The sequence below is a fragment of the Xylocopa sonorina genome, chromosome 1, assembly GCF_050948175.1.
Source record: "Xylocopa sonorina isolate GNS202 chromosome 1, iyXylSono1_principal, whole genome shotgun sequence".
NCBI classification, from domain to species: Eukaryota; Metazoa; Arthropoda; class Insecta; order Hymenoptera; family Apidae; genus Xylocopa; species Xylocopa sonorina.
Window position 1 is genome coordinate 6,250,039 of NC_135193.1, and position 23,211 is coordinate 6,273,249.

The following is a 23,211-nucleotide window of genomic DNA, read 5'->3' on the forward strand; positions in this document are numbered from 1 at the left end:
AAGAAAACAAAGTATCGCGTTGTTTCTTTCTCCCCCTTGAGAAGTATATCTTTTAATTTACAGTGCGTGTACGAGGTTCCGAACAGGTAGGAAACTTTCGTTGCTTCGAAGGGGCAGAGCCGAGATGAAATTTAGATAATACGAGGGTTATGGCACGGCTAAAGGGAAATACAGAAGTATAGCCGAGAAACATTATTACTTACGAGGATGATTAAAATGATTAAGGATAATTGAGTTACTTTCGCCCGTTTCGTTTGCAGTGAAGTATTAAGACTAGCTGTTAGATTGTATGAATAATTGGCGAGTGGTAACTTTCGTTTCTAATTAGAACATAAATTTAACGGGTATTTTTAAAACGATTAAATATCCAGTGTCGAGATCTGCTGAAAATTAACACACCTGCTGGTCTACGCGTATCATCGAAATGCAATTATAATAGTTCTCACTAGTTCCGGATTATATCGATAAACAATTTATTTGCGCGAATACCTCGTCAATTAACGAGCAAATTGTGACCTCAGTTTCGGTTAAATGCGGTAAATTGCTATTAGTCGGCGAGATGCGATCGGTTGTGCCGTGAAAATTCATTTTATTCGTTATGTGTAATTAGTTGTAGGTGCATGACCCGAAAAGTGAATCGTTGCATATACGTAGATTATAGTAATCCCCTATTGAAACTCTGTTGGTATTTATTACTCGAACCTGTTACAGATCGAACAACCTTTCGCTAATTTAGATTACAACATAGTACATCGTATCAAGTGCAATAATCATAACCACTATCGAGAGTTTCGAATGTCGGTACACTGCTCCCCTTCGAATGTAAAAAACGTTTCGGCATTTTTAAATGCCACAACGTATCGATCATATTTTTCGAACGCGCGGAACACCTGTTATTCACGATTCCCTCTAAATTGTTATTACTCGGATAGTAATATTCACCTCTCAGCCCGACGGTGTGCTCGTGCAAATCATTAAAAAGCCACGTAACACATAATTCAATTTAGTTTAACGAACGAACAGTGGAGGTGAACTTAATACGATCCATTTAATTCATACAGCAACGAGCGATTTTCATTTCACGCGCAAATTGCGAAAGTTATCGTAACTTCCCCGTTAAGCCACTTTCGCGCAACCAACGCGCGTTAATTCAGGAATGGGCGATAGCAAAAATTAGAGAGCCACCACCGTCAGATGCGAAATGTGTAACGTCGCTCTCCTAAAACCGCAGAACGCGATAATATCCCGGACTCTCGAAGATGTGACCCACAAATCCTTGTTACCACCGGAACAGGACGCGGCTGGCACGCGTTTGATCTTTCCGTTCGCCAGCAGGGGGTCTCATTATCGACGTATTACACGCGGGGAATGCGTGCCGCGGGACGCACCTAGGCAAACAGAATTCTATAGACGATAGGTGTCTGATGTAGATAAACCGCGGAAGGGTAAATTTGTGAAGCAAGCAGAATTTAATTCGCTATTCAATGCACGGACATAACGTGCCATCTATCATATACGCCCCGCGAAGGGAGAAGCCGCTTAACCGTGCCCGTACGGGGGCTTTTGACACATTCCTTACTGATCCGCGTGCCTTTGAGCCCACATATGAGCTTGAAAGCCTGCTCCGTGATACCGCGATGATCGATGTTGAAGATTTCCGGTGCACGGCTGTTACACACCCGGCACCCATGGCAGCGCGCATTGTTTCAATTCCATCGCGATGCCGGCTGAATTAATTTCCTGTTGTGTCCGACTTGTGATTTTAATCGCGCGATTTCAGCGCCGGTTACAACGTTCCAACGGGGTTCGACGCGAGAAATTATCGTGCTCTTTTAATACGTTCGTCGAGTGTCTGTACCTCGAATCGATCGTGTCTCGTTACTCCTTTGGATAGCATCAAATTGTTAAAAAGCTCATTCGTTCATCTTCTCTGCGCTTTACTTCGACGGTGTAACGAAGAATCGTGGAAATGAAATTTTCTTACAATTTGTAGTCGTATTATACACGTTGATATTTTATCATTTATAAGTTTACAGTCAGGGCAGTAACACTGAGATCCAAGAACAGTCGAATTATTTGGTTGAATAACATAGATATTCCTGCTACTTCCTTGATTAAAGTCAACATCAGTCCACTTTGCCACTAATCTAATATTGTATCAAGCCCTTCGGTCGCTTCCATTTATACGATGTTTAACTTACCTTTGGTAAGTCTGAAGTACCGCAGTTTTTCAAGAAATGGAGGAAAACACGAAGAACGAATGAGACGAGTGGCGATGTCTTCCATGAGAGATGGTTATTTTCCAACAATTATTACACGAATATTAAACCATGAATTATGAAAGCGTAAGCTTTGAAGCATTTCGCGATGATTTGAAATTGTTGAAAGATTATCGAAAAACGACTAATTATTCTGAAATAGTTTCGCTTATCGTTTGTCTTTGCACGAGCGAAATAAGCTGCTGTTAGGCGATTATACGATACAAAACGCTTAAACTTCGTAACGCGTTAAATCAATCACCGCGTTCAACCAGGACGGAAATCACCGGCAGTTTCATCCGTGGAATAATTTAACTTTCTAGGTGCATATTGATGACGTATGTCGTGCATTTGCATACGGCTGTACCGGCCATGATACGAATTTCATCGATTCACGGCTGTCCAAATTTCGCCACCCCTTTCCCATCTCCGCGACCTTCTTCGTCGCTTCAGAACCGTTCTTTCCTTTCCATTTTTATTTTTCCCTCCTTTCCCTTCTCTTTTTTTTTTACCATTCGGAATAGCAATGGACTTTAAATAAAGGAACGAACTCGTCAGTCACTTTTGAATTGAAGGAAAAAAGAAAAAGAAGTGGAGGTGACCGTGGAAAAAGGACTTCTAAAAGCGATCGCAATCGTTCGTGCATTTTAACGGGCACGGGCTGAGCGAACGAATATCGAGGAGAATTAATTAAATTCCCCACGCGGTGGACTTTCTTCCGTTTGACGTGTTGCGGACAAATTACAATTGGCAATTTTTTAGCAAACTTCCACTCACCTAGAACGAGAATAATGACGGGTCTGTCCTTTGATTTTCGACTTCGACCCGTGCGACGATCGAATCGTGCTTGTAATTTCAATTAATTCGCACGCTTGCCTATGTTCTCTTTCGTAAAATTGAATTTCTAAAATCCTTCGAACCCACTGGCTGGAGAACGAAGGGAGCGAAGATAGAACGAGGGTACGGTTCCGTTTCTCTATCTATTTTTCATGTCATCAACGACGCTGCTGACCGTAGGTACTACACACCACCGGTTTAATTAAACGAGGGCGCGTCCGTGGAACGTGTTACGAACTTCCTTGATTGACGTTGATTCCGTTGTTGGAACAAGAAAGAAGGAGCGTAGTGTCTTATTCCGCCACGTAATTAAAACGTCCGCGCCTATGACGAGGCGTCCGCCGCGGCGGTCATTACTTTCTTAGTATCAATTTTCGAGCTGATTCAGCTGTTCCGTGGAGCGCGTGTTTTCGCGTTGCGATACAATCGGAGCTTCGAGTTTCGAACCGGTTGGAAAAATATCTCGAACGACCTGAAACGACAGGTTCGCTTCGGGCAAACTGGTTCGAAGCCGCTTAAAATCCAAGCAACTCGATTAGTGCCGGACGAGACTTTGAAAATACGAGGCAACCGAGGCAAATCGAGGTACGCGATTCCTCCGGATCGGGTGGCCCTTTAGCGGGGCAAAATGGTCGCCGTCCCAGCCTTTCGATTCAGAGCGCGACAAAGTCACAACAGAAGTCGGTCATGCAAAAAGTGGTGCAAACGATTTGTTCGTTTCGCCGGCTGATTCAATCCCCGTCCGTGCGCCACTGCTCTCGCCGATCGATCTCCTTGCTCGCTCGTACGTCCGACCGGGCATCCATTGGCAAGGGAAATCTATGAAAGGTTCACTTCTCGAACTCCTCCGGCGAACAGTCGCGCTGAAACGGGAATCAGTTTTCCGGCTCGGGGCTGCCTAACCTCTCGCAGCATTCATGCTCAATCGTCGCCAGCTCGATATCCTCTCGGCATCTTCTTTAACTCGCCCGTATCGGCGAATAAAATCTACCCCCCGTGCCAACGGGAGCGAAGTGGATCCTTTATCCTGGTCAGCTGGCGTAAAGTTCACGCGGCCATGTATACCTCCTTCGCCACCGGAAGGCAAATGCGTTCGCGGATGGCTGCCACGGTTAACCCAGAGAACTCGTAATTTGATTAACGATACGCGTTTGGTATTCGAAATATCCTTGTTTTTCTATAATTAGCTTGAAACGAATTAGATTTAACTCGGCGGGGAGGAAGCCAGTCTAAGGAGAGTTCGTTTGGAGACATTTCGTAAATTGATCGATTAAATGAATACTCTGCGCGACAGGAGACAATTGAGACTGATTATAGATTTTTTTTACGAAACTATTAATAGAGATCCGTCGAAAGTTATCGACAGGAATTCATTGAAGTCTCGCAGTCACGGGGTGTAGTATTTTTGTCGCGTTTCCGTTTAAAATTAACGACGCGTACAGTTGCGGGCTGGTTTCGCGGGCAAATGAACGGCACCGGTGTCAGCGGCGAGCACCATCCGGAGGTGTGTACAATTAGCAATTATAATTACGTGACGGCTAATTGGTAAACAGTAGTTATAACAACGGTCGTGTATCGATCAGTGGCTTGGTAACCGGTTGTGCCGCTTGTAATAATTGTCAATCCAACGAATCACAGTCCGACGACAGTCGCACGGTAGACGAATGGATCCTGCGACAAATGGGACACGCTTTGTACACGTTCGTTCGAGTTACACTGGCATACTACCTTGTCATTTATTTATTTAAAGTTGCACCTCGCCGGCTAACTGCTAACTGGGATTAGTATTCCAGCGTGACTTAAAAATTTATCCGGCCATAGCACATTCTTTCATTTATCTTCTAAAGCGTCAATTCGCCCCAAACGAAAGCTACACTAGCAGCAACGAGACCCATCCAATCCCATGCGAAATTGACAAATATTTCGAAATGCAGTACATAACGAATTTCCAGTTTTCCAGATGTTAAATTCACAGAGTGAACATAATGAATACTGACACGTATCAACGGAAATTCTTGTTGAAGCACCTACATATTACTCGATCTTCGTCAAACTCGACCGTACAGTGTCTCGTTTACGTTTCTCCACGCCTGACAATTTCGTCCGCGAAGTCAATAGTCACCGCATCGTTATTAATTTACCGAACCAATCTCTACGCTACGACTTCAATTAATCCTCGCAGCGGTCACTCGAAAACCAGCGAGACAAGGGGGTTATGACTGCGCGACATCCCGCGAGTTTCTAAAACCCCGTAAAACACCGTCCAAATTGAGGGCGAAGAAATACGAGCCACTTGTTCCGCGGCGTCTTAACGAGCTCCGGGACGGTGCAATTTGTATTCACAGCGTGCAGCTCGGAATTGATGCCCCTCCCGGCAGAATTTTCCACCAGCAACTGATTCATAACAGCCAATACGGCCATCGTTCTTCCAAGACGATCGTGTTTCAGCGTTCGACGGGCCTTCCGTTTCCCTGTTGGTGTTCACCGCGGCGCGTGGCATCCCCCGCAACGGTCTCACCCCTCGAAAGGATAAAGCCTGCGCGCATATAAGGGCGGTGACTCCGAGAGACGCGGCCGGATACGATTCAGGTGCGATGCGAGATTGATACGAGAAGCTGTTGAGATTGATTTCCGCATCGCGGAACGGATGATGGCAGCGAGCTCGGAATCCCCGTGGACCCCGCCGACTTACTCAGGACTGTCTACCAGGGAGTACAACCGGGCTCTCTCACCCATCCTGAATGGAAATAAGTCTGAAAATGAAAGGAGAATACCGTCTCCTGTGGGAAATGTAACCTTCTTGTTCCTCATTTCATGAATCTCCGAGGCGGCCCTTCTTCTCCCGCTGCGGCTGCGGCGCTCCTGGCGAACAAAATGGTTTCTAGGAATACGATTCGAGCGGATTCGGCTCGAGTTGCGGCGTCTATTAAGATCGATCGCGGTCGAGTTTATATATGGTACTATTTTTTTGCTCTCGATAATGGTCGTTGGAATTATTTGTTTAACCCTCGCGGAAGAGATTGTTGGAATATATCTGTTCTATTTTAATCGTCGATTTTATTCGATGGGACGTAGGGTCGGATGGAATCGAACTCACCCCGCAATTCGATCACGATTGATACAGAGGCGAGTCGTGACCTTATTTTTGTGGCACGTAGAAGCTTGCCAAGATAATCGCGTAATAGAATTTGTTACGAACTGCTCGGATGGGAAACGAAGTGACAGGAGAGTTCGATAACGATTCCACGATCTCCCGTGCGAGCTACTTTATACGTGGTCGTCTGCAAATAATTTCATCAGAACGCGCACTCCCTTTTAAGCTCTTACGTGGAAGAAAATGTCACCGCCGATAAATTACGGTTCCCCTGCACGTCACCGGGGAATTGCGTCTACGTAATTGCCAGGAATTATTAACGTACGAGAAGGTTACTGAATTCTCATTGAGTCACTTCGTAATTCGGTCACAGCCAGATGATGTCGTCAACGACAGAGTTTAATAAATCGAATCGACTGTGCGAATATTATTATTACACGTACCACAATAGTTGGTGACATATAATTTACGATGACGAACTGCAATATTTGTCGTACGGATGTACGATTAATTAGTTGCTCAGAATCGATATCCTAGCTGGCGAATATCAATACTGACAGTGTACTTAAGGGTAAACGGCGCGTCAAGCGTCAATTCATGGCGAGAGGGTAAACGTTACCAGCCCGGAATTGCGTGTCGTCGACGAACATCTACACTGAAAGTACGAGGTTACGTTCGACTATCACAGTGGTAAAAATTGTTTCGAGAAGAATGTTTTACGCGCGCAAGTGGAACAATCCTTGCAACGGACGACCACAACTGACATTTAAGGAATCCGTACCGTCGAGATTAATGTACTGTCCAATTAGACGTTTCAAAGCACGGCTCGCACTGTCTGGAACGACACCGATAGCAGCTGCGGCGGTTTATTTAACAAGAGTAGCCTTTTTAAATTAGTTATTTTTCAGCAACAGCTTCGTCGAGATTGAGATTTAATTCGTTTCTGTGAACACGGGTGGCGAGCAAGATTGAAAGAGAGAAACTGCAAGAGTGGAAGGTGGTGAAGGAAAATTGCTAAAGGAACAACGCGAAAGAAACACAGGGGGGAGGGGCAGGGGGGAAAGAATGGCCGGGGTAAGAGAAAGTTGAGTTCCAAGTGGAGGTGAAATGATAAATTGAACCGAGCGCGCTAATCTGCCCCGGCAAAACAAGACGGCAAAAGCTGCAAAATTATGAAACTTTCAAGACTAATCCTGAAACTTTTCGCGATCTACAAAATTTCTGTAAACTGTCCGGAGCGGTTACGATCGCTGCTTCCTTCGTTAAATCGAATGATTAAACTTAAAAAATCGCCCCTCGCGATAGAATACCGTCTCTTGCGGGAGAAAGAGTCAAGAGTTGGCGTTTAAAAATTTAATGCCATTAAAATCAGCTCTCGAGAATAACCTCGCGATGGCGAGAATTAATTTCTCCTGAAACACGAGTACACGTTGATTTCGTTCGCGAAGTCGTTTTTATAAAATATCACCACAACGACCAGTCACGGGATCGAAGTGGACTAAGAGTCAGAGTTCGAAGGGGTTGTAACTTTCATAACATCTTGGAGATTCGGTAGTCCATTCAATAAAGCGGAATCACTCGAAACGAGTCGGTTTTCCAGACAGCGAGGAGGTTTGTTATTTAATCAAAACTAGAGATTGCAAACTTCACGGCGGAGGTACGTTTCTTTCGCCAGGCAACTTTGCCCAAGTTCTTTATTTACCGGTTTACCTTGGCCCGGTCGAACGAGTTCACGGAATTACTTGTCAATAAGTAGCCGTCGTTCGTTCCCATCGAAACGCTCTTACGGTAAGTTCCTTTTGAAAAATTGCCCCGGGTCGAATAATATTGGTTCAGCCGTTTTATTTCATCGAGCACCGCTGGCCTGGCTTCAATTATTCGCGTGAACCAGTCCGTCGGCTCCCTGGAGAAATTCAGAAAAACAATTCCGCGGACGATCGCGAGGCAATGCGCGACGCGTGACTGACATTCGTCGTTATACCTTTCTTTTACCATTTAATCTTTTAATCGGTCGGTATTCGCGTGCTTCCGTGTAGATCGCCGCGATCTTTCGAAGGTACCACCTAATTCGCAAATTCATTTCGTCCGTCCGTCGTTGATTGATCGCCCAGGCAGGCTATCGACGTCATCTTTCATTTAACGAACACACGCAGCCCAGCGCGGATCAGGCTCTGGCGGCACGCCGGCTCGCTAAATAGTGTTACGAATATGAGCTTTTCCAGATGAACGGCTCTCATTACGAGGTGATTTCGTTCGCTAGAACGATTTCGAAATTCCCCAGTCAGTAACAAGACAAACAGCGGCAGGAGGTTAGGGTTTGGCCTGTGGCTAGGAGTCCGCAAGATGTGTCGCAGCCGTAACCCGCTTGTTCTCCGCTACGTCGAGCACCATGTACCCAGCTTCCCGTTCTTGGTCGTACGTCCACGAAACTCCTCCGTCTACGGTCTGGCCTAGCCTATATACTGTTCTTAAGTTTCACGCGAACAGCCGAACAGCCAAGTTATCCCTTAAGGCGAAAGTTCGCGTCCTCCATCGTCGCCTGCTCTCGCACCCTCCAACCCCTCTTTTCGTTTCTCTTATTTCAACAGTAGCTTGATTTTCCCTCTATTTCCACGTCTCCCCCTATCTCTCCTTCGCTCTCCGAGTCCTTAACTTTCCGTAAGTATATTTACCGACACGCGAACCGTTTAATATTACGAGAGTCACCCTTCAGCCTTGGCGGACTCGGTTTGGTGCTCATCGGGCGAACGTTTTCGGTGCGGGTGGCGCGCGAGTAATTCGCCGCACTGCGAGAAACGTAACTGGTCTGTCACGTGAACAAAATTTTCCTTGCTATTGTTTAGATCGCTCTCTTATTTGCAAGTGATAATAACCTCGCCGACAGGACGTCGTTCGTTCGCGATTAATTATTTGCACAGTCGGAAACGTATTAAATCTCGTTTCTTCTGTCCAACTACGGCAATCTCTCTCTGGCGCTGCCGGTTGCCCGTAGTCTTCCATTAACTTGTCACGGAACTTTTTCAACGAATATTTTATACCGTACAACTGCTCCCTCTGTTTCTTCCGTGACCGCACAGAAAGAACGCAGCTCCTGTTACTTTCTTCGGTTACATGTATTTCGCTTGCGCGCGAACGCGGGGTGAGTCACCGAAGAGGGTCGAACGGAGCCACCCCTCGTCGATGACAAAAGCGGTATTCCACCTTGACTCCGGCGATTATTTATGACAGAACTGTCCAAGACCCCTCCGCCAATCTCTGCTCATGGACTCTTGCTAACTCAATGTATAAATTCATAACAAGTTAACGTATTCTACTACGTCCTCTCGACGTCAATACATTTAATCAGTGATCCGGTGCTTTCGCGGTTCCGTAATTCGAAGTAGCGTGCCAGTTGTGCATTACAAATTTCGGGGAATACGATAATAGATACGCGAAAAGTTGGACCAGTTTCGAACGAAGAAACGCGGCTGTCGTTCGCAGGTCCTTCTTCAAGCGAGGAAGTTTTTCCGCGTCTTAATCGAGCCGAGTTTCTCGTTACCCTCCTCCACGGGAAGAACCCTCCTCCGTGCTGTCCCAAGTATTCGCGGCGTCGAAGGGTTGCTGTCTATGCGCGAAGCCCGCCGGAAGGGGGCGTAAAAAGAAATCCGCCTTGTGAATGACGATTATCTGTCAGTGACTCGGCTCGACTGCCGGCAACGAAGGTTACAAATACCCGGGGGTGCACCTTTCTTCGCGCGGAGGGGGCGCGCCCCTTGTTTCACCCCTTCGCGCCGGTATTCAGCGTGGATTAAACGCCGAGGAGACCTAATGAAGGTAGCTACCTAGTCCCCTTGAACGTTCTCCGCGACTAGCGACGGGTATTCTCTGCTCATCCTGTTCGGAATTTCCAAACGATTTTCAAATAAATTGTTTTCCAGCTATTGAACTTGTTATTTCCATTGTAACTAGTTTTTCTTGAACATTAAACGTAAGTATATTTTAGAAGCTGAGAGAAGATTTAAGGAAATCAAAGAACCATTAGATGGCAATCTGATTATATATCGAACTTGACTAATTGCTGTTCCACTGGTCCGAAGTAATACTCGATCGTACCACTGAATTCGCGTTTCGCAGAATTCTTTGACGATCGTTGCGAAGAAAGTCGTCGAAACGAAAATTCTCTATTCGCTATGGAATTGAACCGGGAATGAAATTTTGATGGTTCGGAAGGCGACTTTAAAAAATTGGACGCGCCTGCACCCCCCGTTTGTCGCCCGAGGCATCTTAGCAGCGTAAAAGGAAGTTTCTTCATAAAACGGCAACGCCCTTAATTCCTTGTTTCCTTCCTGCGCGCACTTTCTTCGTGGCAATCGCGAAAATGCCTCGGGACACGAAGGGGCGACTGGTTATCGGAAATGGTCGTGTAAAAGCGGATATAACTATAAAATCAAGAATTTATTACATTTACATGTCAAATGGTGGGCTGCATCCACCCCCTATATCGTGCTCGTTCTTTTCTTTACCCTGCTGGCTGTTCGCGAAAGAGGCACGTACGTCTGCGCAAAATTTTAAAGGGGAGATGCCAATATTCCCTGAATTTCGATCGAAGCACGATTATTGTCCTCTGCCCCGCGCACGTCCAGCATTATTACACGTCTTATATTATTTCGAGGCTCGTTCGATGCATATGCAATGCTCATGCATAACGTCGATAGCCTGCGAGACGTGTCTCCAGTGACTTCTCAATCCCGAGCTGATCGATCCTTGACCGATCAGGGCCCACGTGATGTCCTTCACGGTGGTTGACTGTCGCGTCGTAGTCGTGTTCGGATGCTCAAATGGAATCGAGATCGTACACGATTAAAGTCTCCCATGCCCGTGTTACCAAATCGTCTAAAGGAAAATCGTTTCGTCCCCGTTCCTGTTTCTTCGTCTGCCTCCCAGCTAGGAAATGCTCCTCGCGTTGACGCAGACTACGTATACCACTGATGGCTAGTTGTGGGTCGTAGGTGTAAAACAATCGATTGGTCCTAATTGAACCTTGTCAGGGAGATGCAAATTTTCTGGGCAAAGTAATTTCGGACATGTGGCGATAGGATGTGTCTGAGCTTGAAATGTAACGTTTGAATATCGAATTTAATGAAACAAACGGGAAAGGTTCGAGATATATATATATATGACTTCTCTGGTGTTCTGATTGATCTATCGCGTTAACATTTTTTTCGATTAATAAATACGGTCGAACGACAAATAAAATTGACGACAATGGGTTATTTTACGACGACACGTTGCGTCAATAATATATTCCGTCGGCAATTTCGATAAAATTTCGAGCTCGACGAAATCCTCGATCACCGTGACCAGCGCAATAATCAAACAACTACGTAATTGTCTGAATTAAGAGTGTTCGATGTCATTAGTCGATCGCTCGAGCTGTCAGCGATGTACGCAAGCGAGAGACGTTCTCAATAATTGATAAAGCAGCGTGATAACACCAGGGCATTCTGACGCAGTGGGGCCGCTACGAGGGACAGGTCGGCTGCTGTAAATCGGTATAATGCGCCATCGGTGCATCGACGCGAGATGCAACGCTGCATTAACTAAGGAAGAACAGCTTTGGGATCTGGCGAACGGAGACCTCCGTTGGGATTAACGTCACCGACATGGTAATGCTGCGATTGAAAATGTTTCGAATTACTAGAAACAGATAAGAAGAAGTTCCCTGGCGTTGCGAATATTGATCTCAATTAAATTCTTATTGGGCAACATTGATTCCATTACGTCGACTTCTGTTCAATATCATTACCAAGCAAATGTTTCTCTTCGATGCAATAATGCTGGACCAAAGTTTGACTAATTTGATTAACGCGATACTTGGCATGGAGTGCTGAAAATGAGGTTACTCAGGACCTGAGAAAAATGGCTAGCGGCAAGTGAACATCGCAGCCAAGCGTCTACCGCCTTCTCACCACACCGTCGGACCGAAAACCACGAACCATGGTCCATAGTGCAAACCTCGCAGCCGCTAAGGGGCTGCGACAATTAACTCGCTCTCACGGAAGACAGTTGACACCACAGTGTTTATTAAAGCGAGTCGTCGCGCAGTGACGTGTCCATTCGAAATTACAAAAGCGACTAGTACGTGATCCCAGTTTTGGGATCACGCGTTTACATGGTGCCCAAACTATGAGTTTAGCGATGGCAAAAGATATTTGATATGAAATACGTATTTCGAAACGTATAATGGCAATTAACATCGTATCAATTATGATAGCAGTTGAGAGCTAAATGAAAACTGCAAAAATGTTATTGGCACTAGTAATGTAATCGCTGTTAAACTGTTGCAGTCCAAGTGATGGTAAACTTGGCGCGCACAAGCCTGGCTTTAGTCGCAATCAGAACAATAGGGGTATGAATGCGCGTTACAATGTACCATGATCTTGACACGCGTGCCAATACATTCTCCTAGATGGACAGAATTGCATGACCATCCATCTAAATGCATGAGCTATATTGCAGGATCGCAAATGTCGCGGATTGTACGCGTCATCCTCCAACATGGAAGAACATGAAATTATGGGTGTACACGATGTAACTCCTGCTGTATACTTGATACACTTTCACTGAGACCTCTCTTTACGACCAAGTCCATCACTGTTCCGTGTGCAGACATGCCGATAAACGTGCGTAACATCATCTTTAGGAAGATTAAAGAGCAAGGGTGCGAATTGCTTTAGACGAAACGTTCGAACAAATAAATCGTCGCAATGGATTTCAGATAATTTTCTGTACTCTATTAGTGACTTGCGACGTTAACGCAGCATACTAACTTCAAGCATAGGCAATTAAATATGCTAATTGCGTTTGAACAGAGTTGCGCGTTTAAAAAAGCAAACTCTGCCAGGCTGGTGTTATCCACTTTTTATCCGGCTCGTTTTTCCCGTTTTTTATTTGTTTCAACTACTTTCCTAATAAAAGCCAAACGTTCCACGAGTTTCACCTCTCTGCAAACCGTCTGTAATGAAAGCAATAAAAACGCGGCGAGTACTTACACATGTGGTAGAGAACCAAGTTTTTCGTAGTCCCGTTGTACTTTTGGAAAGCTCGGTTCGTAGGTGCGAAAACCGTCACATGGCGATACGTGAGCGTGGTGTTTGCCACATGACTAGCCTCCAGCAACTGGTAGAACTGCAACAAGAAAACGAATATGCGCCGTTACTTCTTGCGCGGTCCAGTGTTTTACATAAACGTGTCTCGTGTGCATAAGCGCGGCTGCAAAACAAAAACGGGATTAAAACGCGACGCGGCGAAGTTGATCGTAAAACTTTAGCAGCCTGACGACCTACAGGGATACGAAGTGTTCCTTTTCGAAATAGTTCGAGCGGGGGGGGGTTAATTTTTCGACCGCGACGGGGGTCGCGGCTCGTACGATGGAATATAATAAACGGATTAAAAACGGGGAAACAAGGAGGCGCGTATCGATTTTCTGTCAGCCGTAAACGTATCACCGCGGCAAGGGTTGGTATGTGGCACATGTAAGCCAAGTCGCGTCGGATTAAACGTACGATTGTGCATGGCGAATTAGCGATCCGCGTTCCACGACCGCCCGAAAGCGTTTAATCCGGCGCGTCGAATGAAATTTGCCCGGGTCTTTCGTCTCCCCGAAAATTCGCACAAAGGAACCTCGTTAGTTATCAATGCGCAATTAACCCAGCTACGAGTCAAAGAGCGGAAAATATTAGCCGGGAACGTGAGTCACGTTCCTTTCCTACGCGGTGCGGAAAAACACCGCGAGTTACGCGGCTGGCAAAAACCGAGGCTCGTGTATGCTTTATTGAACGTAATAACGTAGCTCTTTCTGGGGCTATCCTTTATATTCGCCACTTTGAAACCCAAGCGGCGAGGTGCCACTCCATCGCGAAACTCCACTGAAAACTAATTCACCACCGCGGAGTATATTGTGCTCGGCTACGGATAAATAATTTTTATCAGCAACGTTCGAGAGATATTCTCAGCCTCTCTTGGCTGGAAACGAATACGTCATAACGAGCTGTAGACGACAGGCACCAGCGAGGGGAAGCCGACAAAACATAATTTTCGCAGTGTTCCGCCGTCTAACTGGGAACGTTGCACAGCATTAAAAGACTTTTATAGACGATTCTCGTGTTCTCCGCAGGCTTTCATCGTTTCCGTTCCCTTTCGACACTCGCAGCTCGCCGAGACATCCCTTTCTTTAAAATCGCTCTCCACGACAGCGAGAAGCCAGAAACGGCTGGCTTTCACGTCGCTGTATCAAATTGTTGCCGCTGGAATACCCTTTGACTTATTCAACGTAGTTTGCTTTGAGACCTGCGACCTTCTTTTCCTACAAATTCAATACTGGAATCTTCGAGTCGCACAAATTTCCTACGAGCATCGGTTCCCGGTACGCGCATATTTTTTCGCGCAAATCTTCCCCCCTTTATGCGTCGCGATCTGCCATAAATGTGAATAATTCTCGAATCTAATTTTCCAAAATGATGCCCGCCGCGTGTGCTCGAAACTTGAACACACTCTGTGGAAAATAGCTGCGAGAAATCGAATGAACGGTTTTGGGAAACGTTCAGATTCAATCTGTGGAACTCATCTTCCCGCGTGACAATTTTTTTGTTTGTTAAAACAACTTCTGACGCGAACGTACGCGTCACCCGTCATGCAATAGGACATCTCGTAGGACGTAGACTCGCGTGCGCGTTACGGCAACAGCTGCATCGAAAGTGCGAGCGTTCTGCTCGTTAAAAATCAAATTTGCAGGAAGGACAGTGAACATTTGCCTCCACAGCAATGAAAATTATTGGAGAAATAGTCTCTGCTCGAATATAATTCATCAGATAACGCAGAGATCCGAATCAATCTAACCAGCATGGCCTTTGGGGCAAGTAATCATTTTTCCCGTCCAATAAGTAAGGCTGAATTGAATTTGTAGTTAAATCGATTGATGGCCAGCCAAGGCCGGACCGTCTATTAGCCAGTTTAATTAGCATGTTCCAGGGGTCCGGAAATAGGGCAGCCGTAACGACGTTTACAAGCGTCATTGCACTGTTCGTCGCCTGAACGCGCAGGTTTATTTCGATCAGTTTAACGAACGATTTCTAAGTCGTTCATGGAACATCGATTCCACGATTCGATCAATTAATCGCGTTTCGTTTGGTGAACGTATCGTGACCATAGGGAGCATTTATTTCCACGTTCGACGGCACAATTGTTCTTATAAATATTGCAAAATAATGCATCGCCAAGGAATGGCATTAAAGTCTCGGTTCGTTTGCCGCTCAAAGACATACGGACTCTGTGAGTAGCATGCAGACAGATAAAATTCATTCGTTTCCATACCTTTGACGCTTTATGAATACGTACGTCGGTTATATTACGAAATATCTTTTCCTTTCAACCTCTTTGCGAAGTCAACTGTTTATTTCAGTCGCGATTGAAGCAAAGATTAAAAACGAACCGTCTCATCCAATTATCTTTTCAACCGCAGTTGTAATTAAAATAATTCGCCAAGTGCGCGGAGTATTGTTCTTCTTGGAATAAAAACCAGGAACAAACGACTCCCAAGAACGATAGAAATATTCGATGCGAGACCATTTTCGATTTGACGAAGTGACTTCTAAAAAAAATTCACGCGATGTATGGCCATTTATTAGAATAGCGTCGTGACTATAAGCTGCAGCTTATGATCGAATTGGATAATCAAATATTGTTGCGTTACTGGAAGGCGAACCGATTATTATGGAATAGCTAGACGCGTGGAACGACCGCATCTTAGTTCAGTTTCCACTAATTAATCAGAAATTTCCTGCCAGCTCCGTCGACCTGGATGCACAGCTAATAGACCTCGGTATGAATTCGCCTTCCCAATTATCTCATCGTGTACTAATTAACATGCACGAGCTCGGGCAGACAGCCGCTCGGTTATTAATAACACATTTTCCGGCGAAACACGTTCGTACTTTTCAAATGACTCGCACGAACATTTAATAAGTAACACTGTTCGCGCGACGTCGAACGAATAATTTATCCCGTTCCCACGCGTTTAATTCCTCCGGTGCCCCGTGCGGCGAACCAATGAAAAATATCGCGACCTTAACGCTGCTCGCGTTCATCGCGATATTATATATTTTCATTTATCGTTCATTCGTTGCTTTTTCGTTCGCGACGAGCTATTCTTTTACGATTATAAAATGCGCGCGAAACACGCTCGAGCAATATCGAAAAGTAAAAGCACAGTTCCCATAGAAAGGTGGAACATTTTACCCAGGCACTTTTCTCTCTTTTTTTTTTATTCGAATACAAAATTAAATTCCCAGCGTTCGGCGGAATGTTTTTTTGAAGTAAAAGAATTATTTTATGCGCAGAAAACTGCCAGTTAAAAGTATTCGGCTAGAAACAATAGAACAATGCGGCGCATCGAACATTTTTCCCTTATTTCGCTGGGGATACACGATTCGGTTGGATTTTCGCCATAGTTCGAAGCGTGGCGAGTCAGATTTGCGAGAAATGACGATGAAACACTCTCCACCCTTCTCTATCGTGCCTCACCCTCCTGTGTTTACCATCCATTTGTTCCTTGACAAAGCCTGCGAGTAATAGAGACGTGTCACGATTACTATTAAGCAATTAATGCGTGCTCATTAATCGAGTGCGCAAATACGATCAGGACCGAATAAGCGGACAAAATATCGTAACTATGAAAATTGCGACCAGGCTGCTGAATGTTTTCAATGATCGAGTTATGTTGCATCGGGGAACGGAAACAAGTGGAACCAGCGCGCGTATTTATCCGCAGCGGTTGGTCGAATTCAGTGGTTCACGTCGTAGACAGACGCGTCCAGCACCAAAGGCTAAAGGGGTTCGTTGTATACGCGTAAGGTGGAATCATCCAACGTACCGGAAAATGAATATACACGCGGTCAACGGTTGATCGTTAACGCTACCAGGTACAGGATCCAACAAATCTCATCAGGCGAGACAAATTACCCCGAAATCTCTTCCCGATCCGCTTGGACCTTCGGTAAACTAGACAGGAGCCGAGCTTAGCCCGGCTCCTGAAATTGTGCCGCGAGGTTGTTTACGGAATCGGGGTAATCCGAACTCCAAAAAGCAAGGACAGACCGACGACCATCGGGGACCAACTGGAAAATTGACCAGAGCGGACAGAAACAGCCACTTTGTGAACTGTTCAAATATAAAAAATATATTCCACCGCGTTGACACATGTAATTCTACACTGTAGAACGAAACTTTTAAATATCTCTCTCTCGACCATACCTGAGCACTCTTCCAAAATTGGACCACCTGTTCATTTCGTAGAACGTAATTAACCTCTTTTCGGTTAAGCTATGAATTAGTGAACGAGGCAATGTCGAATACATCGCATTAGCCAGAGTTGCATGCAATTTCAGCAACAACGGGTCTTCCGAATTGAAAGTATATAAAGATAATAATAGTAATTTAGATGGTAGATCGTGTGTACAGTTTGTGCTCGAGACCAGGGGGTAGACGTATCGATAACACGCGGAGTAAGTGCATCGGGATGTTGAGATGTAAGCCACGTATTCAATATAAGAGCTTTTACCGAGTTTCGCCGGGTTCACCGGTTGTCTGGGCTGGCCTCCCTTAGGCAACGTTTCCAACAAACGTACACCGGGGCCAATTTACAATGGAGTCGGTTCAACGACACGTGTAATAACGTGGCGAATAATGCATCCGTGCCACGGTCGGGATGTGCACCGTGCATCGCGTCCCAGCGAGCGTAGACGGCCATCGAACCGCGAACGGTTCGTAGCCCTCGACAAATTCAACCTGAACGGTATCGTTCCGCGCGTAATACCACGAATTTTCCTGTTTGCCGACTTGAAGTATAGGTTTGGAGAAAAGAATTTTAAGTATTCGCTCTTCCTCCCTCTCTGTCTCTCCTGCGCTCTCTACCATTCAACCGTTGAAACGTGTTTAGAATGAAACTTGCTGCCAGTCGTAAAGGCAAACACGTGGAAGTAATGGATTGGACGCCAAGAGAATTCGGCTACTTCCTCGATCTTGGTAACGAAATTTGATAACAGGTGCGGCTAGCATCTTACGTCTTGATAGAACGTTAACGCTTCCGGTTTTACGCCCGCGATAATACGATGGCGATAGGGGTTAAGTAACCCATCTTCTCTGAACGGACTCGTTTCGCTCGAAGTCAATTTAACAGATTTCCCTCGAAACCAGACGCGAGTGCGTTTGAACCATTTTGGCGGGGTAATTTTGCCAAATGCTGTTAGATCACGCATGCGTGATATGGCGTGCGATAATGTAATATGTAAATTAATAGGAAGCGTGTTCCACCTCCTTGAATCCTCGCCCTCCGGCCGATATTTCCAACAAATGCACACTTGGCCGATCTACAATAAAGGAGAGTCAACCGAGCGTGGGGTAACGTGGCGAACAGAGGATTCGCACTGCGTTCCCGATACGTACACCGCGTTCTACCGCAGGCGCGATGAACGCCAACAAAGACGAAACAGAAGGGCGAAACTGTTTTCCGTCGTCGCGACGCATTGAAACGACGCAGTCGGATGATACCTCGAGTGGCGCGATTGCCGGAAAAAATTGGATACATCAACTTTCAATAACTTGTTACCGTTGCCGATTTTACTCTCGAGCGAAGCGAAAGTGGCTTGGCGACAAAGTAGTGGTGTGAAGGCTGTCTCGTTCTTCTCTTTCGATGCACAAACTTTGCAGGCTCACTTTCGAACAGCTCTCGCAGCTAATTTCCCTGTATTTCCTATCGTTTCTTCTTTTACGTAGAATAATATCCACCATCCCTCTCAAATTGAGATTCGTATTGTTCTAATCGTAACTGTAAAGTTTCAGTGGCAAGTTTTCTCGTTACACGAAATTAGCCGTCCGCTTCAAATTCGTATCAAACGTTCATCTATACGTACGTAATACCGCAAAACCAGAGCTTATCATCCCCCGTGTCGCACGCAGTTAAAGACTCCCGTGTTGCGTGCACCTTATCAGCCGTACGCCCATTCAGTCCTCGCGAACATTAATATCAAACAACCGGCTAAGGAAAAGTCGGGGGAGCACGAAAAGAGTGAAAGTGAAACGAGAAGAAAGTCAAGGCACCCTCCCGTGCCTGTGATACGCAAACAAGTCTGGGCAAGAGAAAAAGGGTTGAATGAGGGAAAAGAGTCGGTGGGTGAGTTGGCAAATGGTCAGCTCATATACCGGGTGTCTGGTAATCGTCTGTGAACAAAATGGTAATTTTACAGGCTGAAATAAGAGGAAAAGCTGTTGTTCCAGGTTTGGTTTTTTAGAAAAATGATTTTGATAAACCAACTAGATAATTATAAGTATAAAGCTGATACATGGTATTACAGTTTCTTATTAGTAGACGCGTACTGGTTTTTAAACTCGCTTTTGTGCTTTTCATCTGATCTCGTTCCGTCGAATCACCCCGTAAATCCTCTGACCAGGTCGGTAGCGAGCACCCAGTATATCAGACTCCTGTTTCTCAGCCAGAACGAGCCTTCATTTTCACAGGGCCGGAAATGAGCCGTGTCTCCGTAACCGGCGCGCTGTCCACTTCTTTTTTTCATCGCGGCGAACATGGCGAACGCCGCGAAGATGCCCGCATTGGGGGCGCGCTACGCTTCGCACAGAGGAGCACTGGCCATTTTCCGCTTTGCTACCGTGGCTAGGGGATGAGCAAGTTGTTGAAACGAGATAATGTGTCCTTTCATCAGTGGCAATGTCCGTTGGACGTTGCCGTGCCACGACAATCCGTCAAACGCAGAGATACAGGTATATCGCGTGTGCACTTGCTTTTTCAATTTTTAACAGTCACCAAACTTCTGTTCAAACTTCGAGTTATTCTTTTTTTTCCAACCATTAACTACGCAGCAGTTGGATAAGAATCTCTAAAGCGTTCCACCCTGTATAATGTTGTCGTGCGCGATTAACGTCATTAGTATTCGTCGACTACCCCCGGTTCACGAGAGCCTCCTATGAATCCGAACGCGGGAATACTTTCGAGCAGCGTGTTAAGGATTGATTGAACGGCGCACGTACCATTGAACACCGTGTCACGGAACATAATCGAGTCAGTTCACCCCAAAGATTCGATCAGAAACAATATTTCTTGCTCAACGATGCCTGAACGACAAGGATGAAACATTCTACCCGGCGGAGCGATCGTGCCACGGGATTCACAGGGCGATCTCGCGATCCCATTTATCAGGCGGCTAGGGACGCGACTGATTTCCATAACATTTCATAATCCCCTGCTCGCAATTTCTGACGGACACGAGATATAGGCAGGAAATTCGCGTTACACGTGACTCATCGCCGGGGCCATCCCCCTTCTAAACAACTCGAAGAAATGAATTTTCTGGCCGAGGAAGGTCGCCGACTACCGCTAACGGAGCGACCCCTCGGATACGACCTCGCCCCTTCGCGATCATCCGAGGCTCGCCCTTGGTTCTTACAGGTTTCGCGTGACATCTCATGAATCCTCCTTCACCCCTCGCCGGTCAACGTGATGGAACACCCTTAAAAGAGAGATGATCGATCGCCGATTCAAGCCGCGCCTGTGACGCATGGATAATTCGAAAATGATTATCGGGGAGCTTAATACTGTCGATGCTGAATCCAGCCTGATTGCTTCCCCGGTCTCGTATTAATGGAATTGTTTGAAATCAATTTGTTCTATTCTAGAGCTGAAATTCAGCGGGTACAGCGGAAAAATTGATTCCACTTTAGCCAGCGGACCGTCGAGGCGTTGGGATTTTATTCGAACCCAACGCGGCCACCGTTCTGGCGTACGCGAACGAATATCAATTTGGACAATAGAAGAATATCGGTTACGCTTCATTTGGGGCCGATTTCGATTTTAATTAACGCGCACTTAATCTACTCGTTATTATTTGGCGACGGGACGGCGAAAATGTCCGCGGACGTATTAAACCCTGTGGGACAATTCGCAGGAATTCTGGGCGATGGTGTATTCGACACGCATAACGGTACACAACATTAAATGTCACCCGTGTCGAACGCGTGTTGCGAATCCGAATGCGGAAATGCTATTACGATTATTTCGGTAGGCTTCCTTCGCTTAACAGTCGCATTAGCAGGCTCCGGAAGCGGAGGAGCATTACTGGTATCGATATCCCGTGGCTTTAATGGTCATACTGAATATTGATTACCAATTAGTGGCATAATCAGCGCGATCCAAATAGTTAATGAGCGAACGGGGTTAAGTGTCTGGCTGAAATTAGCGAGCCGCCGCGCGGATGCGGTCATTAACAATCATTTCATTATTTTTCTTTGACGGATCTTGATTCCGGTCGTGGAGAAAACAATTTTTTATTTCTCTTCCATTTTTTTTTTCAAAGGGCTATTAATTGTCAGAGAGCCGGGTGCTTTTGTCAGATGATCGATACTATTTAAGATCGTAATGAAATTTCTTCGAATCATTAATAATTAACGGAAGACTTTGTTGTAGGGAAACACGAGTATTTGATTATCAAGTGAGCTTTCTAATTTAGCGTAATTGAATCTTACTCGATAACATCTATAATATCGTTAAAGCTATATAATCTCTCATTTTCTCTCTCTTTTAATCAGAGTTTATCCGCCGTAATGAAAAAAAGCTCGAAAAATGCATTTAATTTTCATCCTTCCTGTTCTAATTTCCAAAGAGCATTCTATTTTGACAGAAATTACGATGAATATAATGAATCCATTTCTGAATGACGTTTCATTTCGATATGTGGAGACACTTTGTACACTGATTTAAAAACTTTAGAAATTGCATAGTTCAGAATGCAGTATCCCACGGGAGTAAATATTTCACCCTTTTTACCGTGGTCCATGATTTATCTTGGTATTCGTTTTAATTACCATTTCGTTCTCAAAGAAATTTACCATCACATTATTTCGTTGATATTTCACTAGTATTAATGTGCTTTATCATATGATCTACATTCACGTTTCCTCAGGAATATAATACGTTCCAACTGCACTCGTTATATAAACGCTGCGGTAATATTCGTGCCCAGCCAACAAAATATTGTGTTTCAAACTTTTATTCGAAACCGTCCAATAATTCTGCCACTTTCAGTGTACGGTTACTGATATAGTTCCAGTTTGAACAAATTCTGTCATGCGGTATTAGTAACACTATTGTTCCATTTCGAGGTCGAAAGTTGTTCCTCCCTGCTCGACGTGGAAATCCGGATCCACAAACGTTTTACGTTCATTATTTTGGAATTTAAAGCTCGCTCGTCATCCGTCCGGCAGAGCCACCCCTTTTAATCCAGTCCGCGCGTAACTGAGACTATCCGCGTTATCAAATACTAACGAATGAAACTTACTTTCTCGCGAGCGAGCGTGCGAAATTCTGGTTAGACGGAGAGTGGCGGCGGGGTGGTCTCGTGAAAAATCGGGGAACAAAGTCAAACGTGCAAACGAGAGCGGACGGGACGTAGGAGGGCTCGAAGGGGCGCGAGAAAAACGTAAGGGACGGACTATAAAATGTTCAAAGCGAGTAAACAAGGGGGCAAGAAAAGGAACTCAGTTGAGCAAACACAGAAACAGTCGCGATGCGTGGAGTGTGCGACGTAAACACCGAATGTAAATGGAAAAGCATTGTTCGAGGCGGGATAAAAAAATGGGTGGAGAAACAGACAGGGAGGAAGACAGAGAGAGAGAAAGAGGGAGAGAGAGAGGAAGAAAAGGCGAGGGAGAAATTCGACAGCGTTGCCGCCAGTCTAAATCGTGATCGCAATCGATAGTCATGAATCGACGGGTTTTGGCCATTGGCACCGATCACACCGTCGAGCAACAACTACGACTGATCGCCGATGCATCCTTCATAAATATTCAAATGTTTATACAAGCCGCGGAATCGTATTTAGTGTATGTGCCATTGGCTCCAATGGCCCAGGACAGATACGTCGATAATGAAGATAAATGAGGAGCGAAATTCCTCGTGGGAACAACAGATCGCCCTTG

General features: G+C 45.5%; 1 protein-coding gene across 5 annotated transcripts in view; it reads right to left on the minus strand.

The window, feature by feature from the left end:
- Fas1 (fasciclin 1 Fas1 domain-containing) overlaps positions 1-23,211 on the minus strand; it is a 230,481-nt gene that overhangs the window by 72,327 nt on the left and 134,943 nt on the right. For all 5 annotated transcript variants that reach the window (XM_076910293.1, XM_076910272.1, XM_076910278.1 and 2 more), the window contains exon 2: positions 13,221-13,356. In XM_076910293.1, coding sequence (XP_076766408.1) covers positions 13,221-13,356 — 136 coding nt within the window. The remainder of the gene's footprint in view (positions 1-13,220; positions 13,357-23,211) is intronic.